We start from the raw sequence: 19290 nt of genomic DNA on the forward strand, positions 1-19290 counted from the left end.
ATCGCTGTGTCGTCTGATATGTTCGCCCACAACTTAACAAGGCCTCTGGCATCCAAGGAGACTACAGTATGAGAAAGAGCTGCTCCTGAGTTCTGACTCCGCTTGCAAGCTGACTACAACATTTTCAACTTCCCTCCATGCCCGGAACATCTCCAGCAGCACATTTGATAAAGCATATTCTCCTTCAAGGAGAGCACGGGTTGTGGTGGGGGCCGACAAGACACACCAAAATTGTGGAGCGGGCTAATTGCTCATTGGCCACTGTTGTGATTGGGCTTCCCTTGTTGTTGGGATGAAGTTAATGTTGCCATTTCGTGATTGACAGCTTGAAACCTTAAAACTCCCTGCATGAGGCGTAGAGCTTCCTCTTTTCACTCCGTGCATCGGATTACCCGCCCACCCTTCCTATATTTAGATTTGTTCGCTTTGACCTTGCTATGCTTGTCATGGGGTCGTCTGCTCTTGGGGCAGGGGCCCAGTAGGAATTTTGTCCATTTGGCTGATTGGCTGGTGCCATTTGGTTTTTGCCTACTGCGTAGCAAATCGTCACAACTTGTAAGGTTGCGGTTAGACATTGGTTTCTGGTTTGGTTGGTTGAGGGGCATGGATTGGCTGTGCCTGCCCCTCTAACACTGCTGCTGCAAGGGTATTCCATTAAAGGAATACAGGGGCTCACCATTGCTTTTGTCCGAACCCTGTCAAGGGGCTAGGGCCACACAAGAGCCCCTGGTTGCTTTTGGGGAGGGCTGAGGGCAGGTTCCCTGCTCTGTCGCTATCCCCAAAATGTATTCCCCTTTTCTGGCTTTCGCAGGCTTGCAAAATGTCAGTCGGTCCCCACCAGGGGCAGATAGTCACAACCAATGCCTAAGCAACCACTCACATTTTTGTATTTAAATAAAGTTGTGGCAAAAAAATTATGCCAAAAACCTCAAACAAAAATTCAGTGTGAGGTGTGAGTTATTAGGGGTGGCTTTGGGACCTCGACGCGCAATGCCCTAGCATGCCAACCATCCTAGAATCATAGAATTGTAGATTGCCCTCTGAAATCACATAGCTCCCCATACTGTTAGCTGCTGCTCTCAACCCTCAGCCTGTGGGAACCTTCACCGACTAGCCATTGACTTCCTGCTTCCTACAACCAGGTCCCTATTGCAAACAATGTTTTATGTAACTGATTCTGTTTCCTGGGCCAAGTCACACAACCACTAATTTAGGGTCAGCAGAAATGAAAAAGATGTTCAAAATAACGTTTGTAAAACAACAACCCAGAAGCCTTTCTCTTCGGAATTGTAGGGACACAACTACCTAAATTGTATAGAAACTTTTTCATGTACATGACTACAGTGGCAAAAATGTTAGGTAAAGGTAAAGGGACCCCTGACCATTAGGTTCAGTCGTGGCCGACTCTGGGGTTGTGGTGCTCATCTCGCTTTATTGGCCGAGGGAGCCGGCGTACAGCTTCCAGGTCATGTGGCCAGCATGACTAAGCCGCTTCTGGCAAACCAGAGCAGCGCACGGAAACGCTGTTTACCTTCCCACCTATTTATCTACTTGCACTTTCACGTGCTTTCGAACTGCTAGGTTGGCAGGAGCAGGGACCGAGCAACGGGAGCTCACCCCGTCGTGGGGATTCGAATCACCGACCTTCTGATCGGCAAATCCTAGGCTCTGTGGTTTAACCCACAGCGCCATCTGCGTCCAGCAAGAATGTTACTTGCCCCCAAATGGAAAGAAGCAGAAGTCCCAGCAAAGGAAGAATGCATACAAAAACGTATGGAATTTGTAGAAATGGAGAAACTTACCGGGAGAATAAGAAATCAAGATAGCAAACTTTTTATAAAATAATGGCAATGGTTTATTGAATATTTACAGATAAATTGCAAACAGATAAAAAACAAGATTATTGTAATAACCTGCAGCTTCGTAAGAGTATATATTTAAAGTAGATAATTAAATGAGCAAATTAAATGAATTTGGATATGCAGAAGATATTAAAAATAAATTTAAGGAACTGCAGAAAGAAGGGGAAGGGAGTCAAAAATCATTTTAAAATGATTGTAAAATTAATGAAATGTTTAAACCTGAAAAAATGTTTAAAAATATATTTTAAAAGGACATGGATCAGAATGCACATCCATTGGGGATGCTGTTCATTGATTTCAGTGGGACATGCCTTTAGGTGTGCTTTTTTGAACCTCCAGCTAGCTTACATCGGAATTTGTATATATCTAGAATATGTGCAGAGTTTGTTTGCATGGGAATAGGTGCCAATCATCCACCCTCCCATCTACCTTGACCAACAAAAAATAAATAAATTGGCCAAAAGGTTTGCTTGGAAAAATTATCTAGACCCGTGCAATTACATTCTCCACATTGTGAGCTAAACCTGTTGGATTATCAAAGCACCCAGGGCTCACACATTTTCAAGACTATCTTCGCATCCATAAGAAACAGAAACCCGCTTCAAAATGAACAAATTAAATAAATGCAGGATGCTACATTTTTGTGACTGAAGCTGTTCTGTAAAGGTAAAGGTAAAGGTACCCTTGCCCGTTCGGGCCAGTCTTGCCAGACTCTAGGGTTGTGCGCTCATCTCACTCTATAGGCTGGGAGCCAGCACTGTCCACAGACACTTCCGGGTCACGTGGCCAGCTGCATCTGGCGAGCCAGCGCAGCACACAGAATGCCGTTTACCTTCCCGCTGGTAAGCGGTCCCTATTTATCTACTTGCACCCGGAGGTGCTTTCGAACTGCTAGGTTGGCAGGCGCTGGGACCAAGTGACGGGAGCGCACCCCGCCACAGGGATTCGAACTGCCGACCTTTCGATCGGCAAGTCCTAGGCACTGAGGCTTTTACCCACAGCGCCACCCGCGTCCCTATAAGCTGTTCTGTACCTACAAATAATTGTGAACTACTGAGAACCTTGTTACAAAATGAAAGAAACTCTGGTGCTTTGGGGGTGGCAGAGGTTGAGACCCTAATTATGCAATTTAAGGCTGGAAACAGATTTCAAAGAAATGCCTATTGTGCATGTTTATGAAGGGTTCAGTGTTTTAACAGTTCTTTACAGCATTACGATACTTTTGAAATTAAGCATCCTACCCCGCCTTGCTCTTTCACCCTCCTTAAGCTTCAGAAAGTTTTCACTGTAAACTGAAACGCCGACTCTCAAAAGCTGCACGACAATCTACACATCTCTACACATACAATGCTAAACTGCAAGAACGTGTTATTATCATTCCACAGCTTTTGTTTACAGACGTACTCTGCTGAAAGATGGGACTAAAGGGTGCAACTGAAATGAATATTTTGCTTTCCAAAGGGAGAAAAAATTAATGCCTGCAACACATGCTTTGAATTAAGAAATAAACGTTGTTTGTCCTGGGCCAGTTGCGCTCACATCTTCTGTATAAGAGAAAACAAGGCAAGAACGTTGTGGTACTTTTAAAGCTATTTACTGCACAATTTATTTATTTATTGCCTGACTTTATTACTAAGATGTTTCTCTCGTGGTTACTCTAGAATGGCTGTATTAATGGCACAAGAACATTTGTGCTTCTACTAGAATCGGTGGGTCCCCAGGCATGTTTATTTAACCTTAACTGTGTTGGACTGTTTATACTGCTGGAACTTGAGTTCAGTTCACTTTAAATTTCTCAGACTTTCTTGTTTAGAAAAGCTGAGCTTCTTGTGACCTCTCTATCCATGGTGTTTCCTTTACCCCCCAGCCACGAACAGAACAGAATGCCTAGTGTCCCATTTATTTATTTTTAAAAACATATTTCAGTTCCTTTAAAAGGCGGGTCCTTCAGTCCTAATTGAAAATGGCAACCAGATGTTTACAGAACACTATAGCATTTTTCCCTTCGGGGCACCTGGTGCTTTTATTTCCGTTTGCTATAGCTATTTATTTTGATGAAAGAAGACTTGCATGCACTGCTTGAATTCTACAATCACATATTAGGTTATATACGATACGGTAATCTTTATTGTCATTGTCCCATACAGAACAACGAAATTTTAAAAAATCTACATCAGACATTCAAAAACCAACAAGCCTGCTATCCCAGCTATCCCAGCCTGGTTAACCCCCTAAAAACTCTGATACCCCATAATTAAATACAATATACTCCCATAGAGACTACCTTACACAGCGTTTAAAACCAAAATTGCATTTGGATAGAAGCTGTTTCTCAGATGGCTAGTCCTAGTCTTTATAACCCTGCACCTTCTTCCAGAAGGCAGAAGCTGGAAGAGATCATTTCTGGGGTGTGCACTATCCTGCACTATCTCTGCAGCTTTAAGGTGGGAAGAGTGCACCCAATTATTCTCTCCGCAGTCTTTACAACCCTGGACAGCACTGTTTTTTCCCTGACCGTGCAGCTCCCAAACCACACACACAGACCATAAGTTAATACACACTCCACAGTACAATACATAACTGGCTGCTATTGGAAGTTGAACATACCTTTCTTCCTCTATTTGTGCTATTTGTACGCATGCAGAAGATGAGGCACATACCTGGCTACTAGGAGAAATTTGGTCTACCCTTCTGCATGTGTCGCTTTTTACATGTGTGTAAGAATTTTGTGTGAACTCCACCTGAAGTGCCACAGTCTACTAAAAGCTTCATCATTTGATTCTGTTGGGGGGTATAAATAGACTCATGTTGTGGCTATACTGGAGCCTTCTCCATATCCTCCAACATTTCTCCGATGAAAAAAGGGTCGTCCGGTGCTATTTTTCTAGAAAAAGAGGTGCCGGAACTCACCATGAATGCCTCCCTCATTCGCATAGAATGGCAATGAAGACTGCCTGAGAGGTGCTGCAAATGAGTTCCTGGTTAGTTCCAGCTGGAAGAAAAAAAAGCCCTGGGAACATCCTATTCCATACCCTCCAATATTTCTCCAATGAAAATAGGGAGCCTAGGACTTGCTGATCTGAAGGTCGGTGGTTCGAATCCCTGCGACAGGGTGAGCTCCCATTGCCCGCCCCCTTCTCCTGCCAACCTAGCAGTTCGAAAGCACACCAGTGCAAGTAGATAAACTGGTATCACTCCAGCGGGAAAGTAAACGGCGTTTCCATCTGCTGCTCTTGTTTCGCCAGAAGTGGCTTAGCCATGCTGGCCACATGACCCAGAAAAACTCTCTGAGAACAAACGCCAGCTTCCTCGGCCAGTAAAGCAAGATGAGCGCCGCAACCCAGATTTGTTTGTGACTGGACTTAACTGTCAGGGGTCCTTTACCTTTTTATTAAATAATAATGATCCTTGGCTCAGGGTTTGCATAACTCCATACCCCCTCAAAAACATTTCTCTGATGAAAATAAGGATATCCTAAGGGAGCCATCCCCGACCTTCGGCCCTCCAGATGTTTTGGACTACAATTCCCATCATCCCTGACCACTGGTCCTGTTAGCTAGGGATCATGGGAGTTGTAGGCCAAAACATCTGGAGGGCCGCAGGTTGGGGGTGCCTGTCCTAAGGAAAAGCAGGACGCTCCGGGACGGCTTCTGTAAATCTGGGACTGATCCTGGAAAAGACGGACCTTTGGAGGGTTTGCAGCATGGTGGCCTTCAAATGTTTTGGACTTCCGCTCCCATAAGTCCTGGCCAGTCCCATAAAGTATTGACTCTTGCTGAGTGAGGGTACATTCATATGGAATAGTTGCCTCGCAAAACTGATATGGAAAATTTCTTCTTCCGGTAACGTTACATGCCAAGACGTAACCTCAGAACTGGATTTTGTAACAGCAGGAACTGGAAAGGGCATTGCCTGTTTTCCTGATTACAGCTTGTCGGAGATCCTGCAACTCCACCACGAAACCAGTTTCCACAGCCGAATTCCTTTTGAACACTGAAAGCTGCCTACTTAGTTCCTCCAGCTAGGTTTGTGTGGGTTTGTGGATTGTAGCTACTCTGCCTTTTCCTTTCTTTAGCGGGGAAAGAGCCAATTCGCCCCCTCTTAACTTGGTTCCTTCTCCTGACCGACAAAACCAGTGCCTTTAACGTTTCCTAATACGTTCTGCATTTTATGCCCTTATGTCGTATGGTTTACGTCCTCTGAATTTGCTACATCTATTTATGTCTGTTCTAAAAGGTCTTTTTTTGGGCAAAACCAGACTTCAGCAAGAGGTCCTAAGCACGCTAAGTAAACTGGTGTAAAAATAAATGCAGTCGAATGGCAAGTAAAATGAGTAAGAGCGTCTTAGTAACCGTAGATCAGAATGGCAGCTGTGTTGTGTCTCTCCCATTATAATTTGTGATTCTCCCCTCCCCAACCTCAACCCAAATGGCTAATTCTGCCTCCTTTTCAGCAGCTGCACAGGACTGTTGGGCCAAAAGCTGCGCAGGAATGTACATCCTTCTTTGGATGTGTGTGTGTGTGTGTGTGTGTGTCCTCTTCAGAAAGAAGAGTAAGTGGCTATCTTTGGATGCCATATTCTGATTACACTGGATTGTAATAAGAGCAAGAAGAGGCAGAAGATATGGTCCATGTATAGAAGCACTAGGAGCAAGTGTAGCTGTGGATGAACAGACTGAAATTTAAGGAATATGGTTATTTGCTAGCTGCCCATTCCTAGAGAAGTTGATAGGGATATATGAGGGTTACTACTAAGGGATGTGGGTGGCACTGTGGTCTAAACCACTGAGCCTCTTGGAAGGTTGGCAGTTCGAATCCCTGCAACGGAGTGAGCTCCCGTTGCTCTGTCCCAGCTCCTGCCCACCTAGCAGTTCAAAAGCACACCAGTGCAAGTAGATAAATAGGTACCGCTGCGGCGGGAAGGTAAACGACATTTCCGTGCACTCTGGTTTCCGTCACAGTGTCTTGTTGCGCCAGAAGCAGTTTAGTCCTGTTGGACACATGACCCAAAAAGCTGTCTGTGGACAAACACCTGCTCCCTCAGCCTGAAGCGAGATGAGCGCCACAGCCCCATAGTCATCTTTGACAGGACTTAACCGTCCAGGGGTCCTTTATCTAGGGAGGGAGAGGAGAGCCAAGGGCCCACCAAAATTTTTCAAAGAAGGGACTGATTAAGTTGCCTCAGCCACTTTGGGCAGCTTTCAACATATATAAAAAAACATAATAAAATGTTAAACATTAAAAAACTTCCCTCTACAGGGCTGCCTTCAGATGCCTTTGAATGATTATATAGTTCCTTATCTCCTTGGCTCAAGGGTTGCAAAACTCCATACCCTCCAACATTTCTCTGATGAAAATAGGGGTGTCCTAAGGAAAAGCGGGACATTCTGGGATCAAATCAGAAACTGGGATGGCTTCTGTAAATTTGGGACCATCTCTGGAAAATAGAGGCACTTGGAGGGTCCGATATACTAGGGACATAGGAAGCAATGTTAGAGTAAGGGAAAGGGAAAGGGACCCCTGACCATTAGGTCCAGTCGTGACCGACTCTGGGGTTGCGACGCTCATCTCGCTTTATCGGCCGAGGGAGCCAGCGTACAGCTTCCGAGTCATGTGCCCAGCATGACTAAGCCGTTTCTGGCGAACCAAAGCAGCGCATGGAAACGCCGTTTACCTTCCCGCCAGAGCGGTACCTATTTATCTACTTGCACTTTGACGTGCTTTCGAACTGCTAGGTTGGCAGGAGCAGGGACCGAGTAACGGGAGCTCACCCCGTCGAGGGGATTCGAACCGCCGACCTTCTGATCAGCAAGTCCTAGGCTCTGTGGTTTAACCCACAGCGCTACCTGCGTCCCTATGTTAGAGGAGGTCACATCATTTGCTCATTTAGCCCAGTATTGTGTTCTCTCTGGCTGGCATCAGCATTCAAGAACTCAGGCATTAGATTTGTTCTGCTACCTTGTCCTTTTAATTGAAGATGCCAGAAATTGAACTTGGATCCTTCTGCATGCAAATATAAGCTTTACTAGTCTCTAGGCGACTCCTGGCCCCATGAGTGGTTCAAATGAAGAAGTAGCCCAAAGGATCAAAGCATGGACTTCACATAATAATCTTAACTGCTGAACAACTATTATGTATTCAAGGGGCAGAGATAAAAAAAAAAGAAAAGTTTCTCTCTCCATTATCACTCTGATCTGTTGGTTTACGTCAAAGCCAGTGTTTCAAAACTCCTTAAAACACTCCTCTTAACTCTAGGATATAGATAAATGAGGCAAAATTTGGAAACCTGAAAGTAAGGAGGAAGAAACCCCGGATAATTACATTAGACAAGGAGAAGTGATTCTTATCTCCTCATCCTACCATTTTCAGTTCATCTGTTTCAGTATGTAAAGCCTGGCTCTCTTAAATAGGAGCACGTTTTTATACATCAGAACCATTCTGCTAGGAAAATGTTATGACACAACATAAAGCATATGCTTTCAGAAACGAGTACGTCGAGTACTGTGCTTGCAAAAACACACGGAAATGTTATTTGCTAGCAAGAAAAAAGGAACGATTTTCCATCTGTTATAGAGAAGATCATCGCTTTGGTATGTAAGCAAGTTACTTCATTTCTCAAATTTATTCAAAAAGCTTATTCGTAAGTCTGGGAACATAAGCAAGCTACAAACCCTTTCAGCTCATGGAACAGACTCCCCCCAAATTAAAAATGTTGCCTGTCTGATGTTTTCCATACAATTCCCAAATGGGCCAGGCTGCAGGTACATCTGGACCTTGAAAGAAAGCCTTTAAATCCCCTTTTATGGCTGCGGGCGGTGGGGGATGTAAGGAATTATTACTGCTGATCTTAGAACATGAATAAACATCACCTGTACTGGTGAACCACGCAGTGCGTCAGAGTGCATTTGATTACAAACCTTTAAGGAAAAGGGACGTGAGTGGCGCTGTGGGTTAAACCACAGAGCCTAGGACTTGCCGATCTGAAAGTCAGCAGTTCGAATCCCCGCGACGGGGTGAGCTCCCATTGCTCGGTCCCAGCTCCTGCCCATCTAGCAGTTCGAAAGCACATCAAAGTGCAAGTAGATAAATAGGTACCACTCCAGCAGGAAGGTAAACGGCATTTCTGTGCGCTGCTCTGGTTTGCCAGAAGCGGCTTAGTCATGCTGGCCACATGACCCGGAAGCTGTACACCGGCTCCCTCAGCCAATAAAGCGAGATGAGCGCCGCAACCCCAGAGTCGGCCACGACTGGACCGAATGGTCAGGGGTCCCTTTACCCTTTACCTTTAAGGAAAAGAGTATTGTGTGCTTTGCAAGAGTTGGCCATAAATCGCACACCCCTCACAGCTGAGAAGCAGGCAGCCTGACACTGCCTCCAGGCTGAACATCATTCACACATTTATGTAATCCTTCCCATCCACTCGGATCAATGTGTGTGTGTTGTACTCTGTATCCTGCCCCTATTAGAGGTATGGTTGATGGGAACACACCGGCAGGGCCTTTTGTGTTGTGGTGCCAAGATTTTGAAACTTCCTGTCCCAGGAGATCAGATTGGCTCCTTCCTTCAAGCCCTTTAGATGCCAGACTAAATGCACATTTAAAGCACATTAGTGAGGGTTGCCATATTTCAAAAAGTGGAAACCCAGACACAAAGTTGTTGAGCTTTCTTTGCAAAAAGAAGAAGTAGTTTTTCAGCTGTTTTTTAGGAAATTCACACAAAAAAATCAACACTTCCAACATGGGTTGCCATAAGTCCGGTTTTTCCTGGACATTTTTCGGAAATTCCTTCCAGATGATATTTCAGACAGACAAATCCTGGATACCTCCAGGAAAATCCAGACTTATGGCAGCTCTACATTAGTTCTCTCAGAGAATCCTGAGAACTGCAGTTTTGTTTCAAGGGTGCTGGGAATTATACCTCTGTGTGGTGGAATTAACAGTTCTCAGGATTTGGGGTGGGTGGGAATGGAGAGTCATTTGTTGAATGAGCTTCAAATGAATGGAACCTAACCTAAGGCTTAAGTACATACAGTGGTGCCCCGCAAGACGAATGCCTCGCAAGATGGAAAACCCGCTAGACGAAAGGATTTTCCTTTTTTCCATGTGCTTCACAGGACGAATTTCCCTATGGGATTGCTTCGCAAGACAAAAATGTCTTGCGAGTCTTGAGATTTGTTTTCGCTCCCCACCCCCTTTTTCTAAGCCGCTAAACTGCTAATAGCCTTTTAGCAGCTAATCCGCTAAGCCTTTAATAGCCGCTAATAGCCGCTAAACCGCTAATAGGGCTAATCCGCTAAGCCGCTAATAGGGTTGCTTCGCAAGACGAAAAAACCGCTAGACGAAGAGACTCGCAGAACGAATTAATTTCGTCTTGCGAGGCACCACTGTATTAGCAACTTAAAATGCAGCAACGTCATTCCCACCCCCCACTCCCACTGTGTTTCAAATCACATTTTTACAATGCTGTACACACCAGGGAGGGGGCAGGGATGTCTTCACCAAGTTTGTTTCTCTGTGCCTGCAACCCCACCCCCAAATTCTGACTCAGCAAAGCTGTCATCTGCACATGTGCAGTGGCTGTCTCTAAGGTACACACCTCAGCTTAACCGTGACTTGCATTTTCAAATCAGGTGGAAGCTGGTTTGAATGTAAACAAATAAAACAGAAGTGTTTCCCATGATAAATATGGATTGCGGCTAACGTTATGTGTGCCTGGCTTCAAACATCAGTAGTGGGAGCACGATGGAGCTAGATTAAATGCAGTGGTACCTCAGGTTACATACGCTTCAGGTTACATACTCTTCAGGTTAAAGACTCAGCTAACCCAGAAATAGTGCTTCAGGTTAAGAACTTTGCTTCAGGATGAGAACAGAAATCGTGCTCCGGCGACGCGGCAGCAGCAGGAGGCCCCATTAGCTAAAGTGGTGCTTCAGGTTAAGTACGGACCTCTGGAACGAATTAAGTACTTAACCTGAGGCAGTGGCGTAGCGTGGGTTGTCAGCACCCGGGGCAAGGCAAGTAATTTGCGCCCCCTAACCCGGGGCAAGGCAAGTAATTTGCACACACACACCCCCGCTGCACTGTCCCTCCCCCAGATAGTCCCTCACTCTCTCTCCGCTCTGCACCGCACCGCACGCCTGGCACCCTCCCCTCCACAGTGGGCGGCGACCCGGCAGCTCGGATCGGATTCGCACAGCCAGCACTGCAGTGAGAGAGAGTGAGTGAGCCAGGTAGGGGCAGAGAGCTGCGAGTGCGAGTGCGCGCCCCCAGATGTTGCGCCCGGTGCGGTCGGCCCCCCCCTGCACCCCCCACGCTACGCCACTGACCTGAGGTACCACTTTACTAATGCATGCACTTATGCACATTTCAAGCTGCCTTTTGCCTTTTGCACTGTGACTGAGATGAAAGAAAAATGCAAATAAAATAAAAATAGTTTGCAGTAAACCTAGACCATGATCTGTTTCAACTTGGAAACCCTCTGAATAATAAACTTTGGAATATATGGTCATTAAACTCTCCTCTCCCTCATGATCTGATCGTGTTACAGTTGGAAAAATACTACGGCTCCGTCAAGTCTTCTCACCTGGATTGGGGATTTCATGTTCATTCAGTTTCCTGTCTTCAAGGACTGTAACTCTATAATGGTGCTGTGCAAGGATGTGCCGATATAACAGGAGGTCTTTTTCGCTGCCGGAAGACGGGATGTACAGGATTACTGTCCTTGTCTGACTTCCAAAGAATTTAAAAATGGAGTCCTCCATCTAAAACAAGAAACAAGAAAAAAGGGGTATTCGTAAGCTATATAAGGCAACACACAGGACCGTGAAATGCTATAGCATGCAAAATAATATATGTTTTTCCTGGGAGCAGTTTCAGACAACCATATTATTTATGCAATAATTACAATAGTAATGTAGTCATGTGACATTTTAATATCTAGTTACATTCTGACTCACTAGGGGACAGTCATTTTTACTTCCTAGGAGTAGTATTCCTCAGTGGAAAGAAAATTCCCACCTAGTAAGATACAGTGGTACCTCGGATTAAGTACTTAATTCGTTCTGGAGGTCCATACTTAGCTAAAGTAGGCTAAGAACAGTTTCAGGTTAAGAACGGACCTCCAGAATGAATTAAGTTTTTAACCTGAGGTACCACTGTACTAATAATCTGAACACCCACCATGCAAAAACAAAACTGAAAAGTTAGAGGGCTGCCAGATAAGCTTCACATTTGCTAAACTGATGCCAAGGAGTGTTTACAGGAGACATTATACAAACACGGCATTGTGGGTCTTTGGGTATTGGCTATATGTTTCACTATAAATGAGTGTCAGTCAAAATGCTTCCAGTTGTTGAGGTGCCTGATAGCCAGCTATAAAGTGACGCTTACAGCCATATTTTCCCAGCCGCAGGAAGTAGTTTTATGTTACACTTGGCTCAAGTATAAAATTCTTTGCGGGGGGCAAACACATAACTGTGTTAAGCTCTTTGATGAACGACTAACACGTCTCTGTTTTTAATATAGAGTATACCTCTTTCCCTGACTACAATCAGTACAGTTGATGCTAGCTGAAACTATTCCATTCACATTTTATGAAATATGTTGAACAAACGTGTCAGGCAAGAAGTTTCGGAATATTCCAGGCAGCAAATGCATTGTGCTCATAAGGAAAAGTAACCAGGAGTAAAGAGGAAGTTAGGATTTCAACGGTGTTGTGTTACACACTCTTTTAATTCATGCTCGGCCAGCTGAGGTTGTATTTATAACCTATTTATTCAGCAGTGAGAAATTAGGTATTCCTGCATTGCAGGGGGTTGGACTAGATGACTCTAAGATTCTATGATTTGAAGTACAATTTTACCTCAAAACACCCCTTCATCCCTTTTTACCCCTTTCTGCTATCTTCTTCTGATATTTCCTTCCCCATTATATTCTTATTCTCAGTTAGCCTCAAGGGCTACTAAAGTCTCCTATTGCTTCATATGTCTGCCTCCCTATTTTCTTCTGAATATAATTCAAAGAGTGTTTTTTACTGGGATTATGCAAAACCAACTGGAGAAATTCTGTCATGAAGTGAGAGCAGGGGTGGGGGGAATTAAGATTTGTTCACAAGCAGTGGCATTTCATGGAAAGTTCCGCTTCTGGTTTGAATTCAACTGAAGGCATCAAACAATAATGCAGATGCTATTTCACACAATTACACTGCACCTTGGGTTTTGTAGTCTTTAGAACAGGGGCTCCCCTCTATTGCCGTGGACCTGAAGGCTACAGCTGACAGCCAAACTAGATGTGGCAAAGGTTACAGCTGAATGCATCACCAATCTCTTGAAACTTTTGCAGATAGCAACTGCAAAGGGTCCTGAATTATATTGGGCAGAACACATGTGTGCTTTTTCTTAAAAGTGCAAATAGTAATGGGGGGACACACCTATGGAGGAATGGTGCAATGCGACAAGTTCCTCTTCCCTGTGCCAAGGTCCAGACTGGGTTATGTCCCGCACAACCTCACTGTTTGCAAAAGTTTAATACTTTGTACATCCCTTATGTCTCATGCAGCTTCACCCTGAGATGCTGGTGGACAGAGACATATGATCATGTGTTGTATGAGTAAATGCAAAGTTGTATGAATGAACGTATGCACACAAGATAATGCCAAGCCAGCATTGGCAGAAATGCCACCATGGGCTTCATTATGGAAGGCGGTTTGGCACAGAAGGACTGGAATACAGTGAAGATAAAGAGACTGATGAAGTTACTGTAAGAAAGCAGAATACCAACTGTCACATGGTGCAAAGTGTTCAATATTTTTGTTATGTACTGAGTTGACTAGAATCCAAAATGCAGCAGTCAGATTGGTCCTAGAAGAAAAGGATTCAGAATGCAGCAGTCTGATTGGTTCTAGAACTATGCAGCAGTAGGATTGGTCTACAGGAGCCACCCAGTCCAGCTCCAGATGGAAGTGAATCCACAACCTGATTGGCCTACAGGAGAATTCCGGAATTAGCCAATCACGTGCAGCCCATTGTGTAAATAATGTATTTAAAGCAGATACTTTGGGGGGACTTTCATTCCTCCTCACCACTATGAGTTGAATAAAGACCATGAGATCCACTCTCGACTCTGAGTATATTTCAATTTTCCTTGATAAATATAAATGAATCTGCAGTGGATTTGATGGGAAACGACAGCTTTCAGTAAGCGAGCTGTTTTACAATGCCATTTCACTGTAATAGAAAGTAAATGTTAAGCCAGATTCCACTTTAAGCAGAATTTGGCAGTCACCCAAGTTTTTTTAAAGTCCTACGCCAGTAGAGTCTAACATACCTATGAGTCATGTTTTCATCTACGCTAGGCCCCAGTGGAATCTGGAAGTTCAAGGAAGACCGCCGGCTTGAGTTTACCATCTGTTTGCCAGGTAAGGACAGTCAGTGAAGGAACACAGCGAGACAATTTTAGTGCCTAACCCACAGCTGTGGAATTCCTTTCTCGTGGAAACTTGCCAAAATCTAGCTAACTTTCACAACTTTTACAAAACCTTTTCATCTGGACTAGAAGTTGACAGTTTAGGCAAACCAAATATTAGTGTGCGCACACACACGCGCGCACACACACACAGTGTCTGTTGATTCGTCTTAACTGTGATTACAGTTACATCATCCAGCCAAACAGTGCAATACATCAAAAACTGTCACTTAAACTGAACCCCCAAGCTCTCCAAATCCTTGATTCCAGAAACACAATTTTGGCCATTGCAGAAATGCCTGCTGACTATCTCTGCGTGCATCCTGGTTCACACGGTCATCTCCTCCACATGAGAATAAAAATAAATAAAAAGACAGTCCCAATGTGTCACACTCTTCTGCCATGACTCTTTTGCTTGCAGGTAATCATTTTCCAACACTTTGGACAGTTCAGCATCCCTCCCACTTGGACTTTCTCCTCAGAGTCTATGGCGTACTGTCTAGGGTTGCCATATTTCAAACGACAAAATCTGGACAGAAAAGCTTTTGAGCTTTTTATTGCAAAAAAGGTTAAAAATGCCATTTTGCAGCTATTTTTATGGAGGATGGGCAAAAACAGCAATAATGATGATGATAATAATAATAATAATAATAATAATAATATATTTACACCCTGCCCATCTGGCTGGGTTTCCCAGCCACTCTGGGCGGTTTCCAACAAAATATTAAAAAACAATCATTCACTATCGACATGGGCTGGATTTTTCCTAGCAATTTTTCTTTTTGCTTTTTTCGGCCGGACACTGCTGTATTCCGGATATGTCTGGTAAATTCCGGACGTATGGCAACCCTAGTCTTGTCCCTGTTTATTGGGGCCTTCTGGTGGAAGCAACCTCACAAAGAGAGACAATTGCAGACCTGCCCGCAGTGCTCCCTTCCTGGAGGGCAAAACCAAGGCAACAACAGATGCAAACAAAACAGGCAGGGCAACGTTTAGGGATCTAAAATTGGCCACAACTTTTATTGATTACAGATGTAGGTAGATTTTGGCCCAGGCATTGGGTGTTTATCCATTATCAGCATCCGGAGGGAGGGCTTACCCTACGTTTAAGGAGGATCATGCATGGGATGGAGGGCCACTCAAGATGCAGATCTACTAAGGTGGCCCTCCATAGAGTGAAGCTCTATGGCTTCCAGACAGAGACTTCCACTGAGACCCCTCTCACAGGGAAGGTAAAAAAGGGTAAAGGACCCCTGGACAGTTAAGTCCAGTCAAAGGCAACTATGGGGTTGCAGCGCTCATCTCGCTTTCAGGCCGAGGGAGCCAGCATTTGTCCACAGACAGCTTTTTGGGTCATGTGGCCAGCAAGACTAAACCGCTTATGGCGCAACCGGACACTGTGAGGGAAACCAGAACACATAGAAACGCTGTTTACCTTCCCACCACAGCTGTACCTATTTATCTATTTGCACTGGTGTGCTTTCAAACTGCTAGGTTGGCAGGAGCTGGGACAGAGCAACGGGAGCTCACCCTGTCACGGGGATTCGAACCACCGACCTTCCAATCAGAAAACCCAAGAGGCTCAGTGGTTTAGACCACAGAGCCACCCACGTACCCTGGCAGGGGCTGATGGGAGTTTTAGTCCAACAACACCATCCTCTGGGTAATTGAACATGTAATATAAATATTCTTCCATAAGGATGACATAAATGTTTTACAACTTTTCTCTAAAGGAAGAAAGCAAAAGTTTGTGTGTGTGTGTGTGTGTGTGTGTGTGTGTAATATCTGACCTTGGAAAGATTCAAGAATTCTAAATGTTTTAGTCAAGCCTACTACCACTAATGGTCCAGTAGAAACGATAGCCATTTCATTTTTGTGCTTTTAATTAGCAAATAAAACTTTGACAGAATATATACTTAGAAATAAAACGGCCTGACTGGAACATAGCCAAACCAAGCAGTAATTTTCCTTCACAGGCAGCGATAACGGTTAAAAATAGTTCCTAAAAACATTGCACAAGTCAGTTTTGGAAAACAGGATAATAGATCATCTAGCCTCTCATTTCCAAAGCGTCTAGACAGAAAGCTTTTGTACTGGATTGTTCTGCTTCTGGAAGGAGTTGACCCAAACACTTTCTTCATAAACTCTTGATTTAAATGCAGGTGCTTTGAAATCTTTCCTTGGCCACTTGTTTAACAGACCACAAAATGTAAAACAGGGTCCACTTCTAGACATTAATGTTTCCTACTGCAAAAACACACATGTAGCACTAAGAGAATAAATATGTTCTAACTGGACGATGAAGAATTTGGCTTTTTTCGTGGAAACTTCCCTTTCCCTTTGAAATCCAGGATCCCTAGTTTTCTCTAATTGTGCCATTAGCAACGAGATGTTTAGCATACAGGACTGGACTAAGCATATTGTTAAGCTTTCCGTTTAGCCACTGCATCCGCTGGGTAGAAACCTGAGGTTTGGCTTGGCAAACCCGAGTTCAGATTCCATGGATTGTTTCAAGATTGTGTTCTGCACAGGACCTATACTGAAGGCAATAGATTCATATTAAATAGTAGCAGGATTTGTATTTCTGTTATACCGAGATCCATCCACACAATACATTGAAGCAGTATCATACCACTTTAAGGAGAATATCCCTATTTCCCCCCTCCAAGTGTCCCTATTTTCCAGGGACAGTCCCGGATTTACAGAAGCCGTCCCGGTTTCTGATTTGATCCCGGAATGTCCCACTTTTCTTTAGAACATCTCTATTTTCATCAGAGCAATGTTGGAGTTATGAGACCCCAAGCCAAGAACCTAAGACGACATCTGAAGGCAGCCCTGTACAGTGGTACCTCGGATTACATACGCTTCAGGTTACAGACTCCGCTAACCCAGAAATATTACCTTGGGTTAAGAACTTTGCTTCAGGATGAGAACAGAAATCATGTTCTGGCGGCGCGGCGGCAGCAGGAGGCACCATCAGCTAAAGTGGTGCTTCAGGTTAAGAACAGACCTCCAGAACAAATTAAGTTCTTAACCTGAGGTACCACTGTATTGGGAAGTTTTTTAATGTTTGATTTTTTTATTATGCTTTTGTATATGCCGGAAGCCGCCCAGATGGGCTGGGGTAGCCCAGTCAGATTGGTGTATAAATAATAAAATCATCATCAACATCATTATAGAATAGGACGTCCCTATTTTAATCGGAGAAATGTTGGAGGGTGACTCCCAGTCTTTCCTGAGAAGAGGAACTGATTGTTAATCTGCTCAGGGAACTGTAGCTCTGTGAGGGGAATAGGGGTTTCCTAACAACTCTCAGCATCCTCAATGAACTACAGTTCCCAAGATTATTTTGGAGGAGCTAGGGGTGCCAACTTGAATAAAACATTGGGGGAACCAAGAAAGCTCTTTTCTGTATAACTGATCACAAGATGCAGCACACACACGTCATTTGAATGGCAATGCCCATCAATTTCAAATATTTTATTGGGGGAGAGACAAAGGGACCTCGGCCCCTGGGATTTGGCTTCTGTATGGGGAGCCATGAGAGAGCCAGTGTGGTGTAGTGGTTAAGAGCGGTAGCCTCGTAATCTGGGGAACCGGGTTCGAGTCTCTGCTCCTCCACATGCAGCTGCTGGGTGACCTTGGGCCAGTCACACTTCTTTGAAGTCTCTCAGCCCCACTCACCTCACAGAGTGTTTTTTGTAGGGGAGGAAGGGAAAGGAGAATGTTAGCCGCTTTGAGACTCCTGAAGGGGAGTGAAAGGCGGGATATCAAATCCAAACTCTTCTTCTTCTCTTCTTCTTCTTCTAAATAGTGGCATGATGCTGCTTTAAATGCATAGTTCTGCTAAGGCAAGGTACTTAGTGTTATGTACTGAAGTTCTCACCTTGGGCCAGCAGGGGGATACTGTAGATAGTTATGCAAATGAAGGATCGAAAGTGACGTTCAGTGATTGGATAGTTTTAGAAAATGGCAAAAGTTACATTGTTCTGGAGCTCTATATAAGCAGGCTGACTGAGCTCCTCAGTTAGTTCTGTTCCAGCTTATAAATAAAGAGTCGCTGTGTCGTCTGATATATTCGCCCACAACTTAACACTTAGTAAGATGGCTTCTACCAAGTGAGACCACCAGTCCACCAGCTTAGTATTGTTGAGACTTTCAGCAGTTCTTCTGAGTCTCAATCAGGGTATGCCAGGGATAAACCTGGAATGTTTTCCATGTAAAATACGTGCTCTATCACTGACTCACGGCCTTTACTTTCTGACCAACAACATATAAAGTTTCTTCCCCCTTCTTTTGAGATGTATTTTAAAGACCTGAACTGTGTTTTGGTTAAAAAACAACCTGTCAAATTCCATGCTTCCCCTTTTCTGAATGAGTATCATTAAGCTGTTAACCATTTTGTACACAAAACGTCGCCATCACTATTAATTCTGTTTAAATTATTGTCATTTGAGCCTGTCATAATTCACAGTGCTTTGTAAGCAACGTTCCAATTTATGCAGAACTTTGCCAATCTTGCTTTTTCAGACCCGATTTTACATTAAAAAAAAAGTACCTCAGGCTGAGTCTTGGCATGAAAAGATTCAGTAACAACAGATGAAAAGAGCCTGGTCAAATAATTTATGCTTTTTATACTCCTCTAACTAGGGTGGGTGGATGGTTTTACTTTTCCAAAAGCAGCCTCATTTGCTGCACTCAAGAACAATTTTGAAACAGATAAGCATATGTGATGTGCTGACGGGGGTATATTTATCTAGTTATAAATGTCAAGGAAATAACCATCAGATTAGTTGACGTGCAGAGTTATAGAATCTAGTAATGGTAAAACAGAAGCAGACATATAGGTGCATCTATGAAAAAGTAAGGGACGTGGGTAGCGCTGTGGGTTAAAGCACAGAGCCTAGGGCTTGCTGATCAGAAGGTTGGCGGTTCGAATCCTATTGCTCGGTCCCTGCTCCTGCCAA

At 44.1% G+C, this 19290-nt stretch overlaps 1 protein-coding gene across 1 annotated transcript in view; it reads right to left on the bottom strand.

Moving 5' to 3' along the window:
• Nucleotides 1–19290, bottom strand: part of CPED1 (cadherin like and PC-esterase domain containing 1) — a gene marked incomplete at its 5' end in the record, with an annotated part of 114069 nt that overhangs the window by 85169 nt on the left and 9610 nt on the right. Inside the window, one exon of the mRNA XM_083399502.1 lies at nt 11445–11622. Within this exon, the coding sequence (XP_083255628.1) occupies nt 11445–11622 (178 nt within the window). The remainder of the gene's footprint in view (nt 1–11444; nt 11623–19290) is intronic.

The sequence above is a fragment of the Podarcis tiliguerta genome (assembly GCF_965153285.1).
Source record: "Podarcis tiliguerta genome assembly, chromosome: 10".
NCBI classification, from domain to species: domain Eukaryota; kingdom Metazoa; phylum Chordata; class Lepidosauria; order Squamata; family Lacertidae; genus Podarcis; species Podarcis tiliguerta.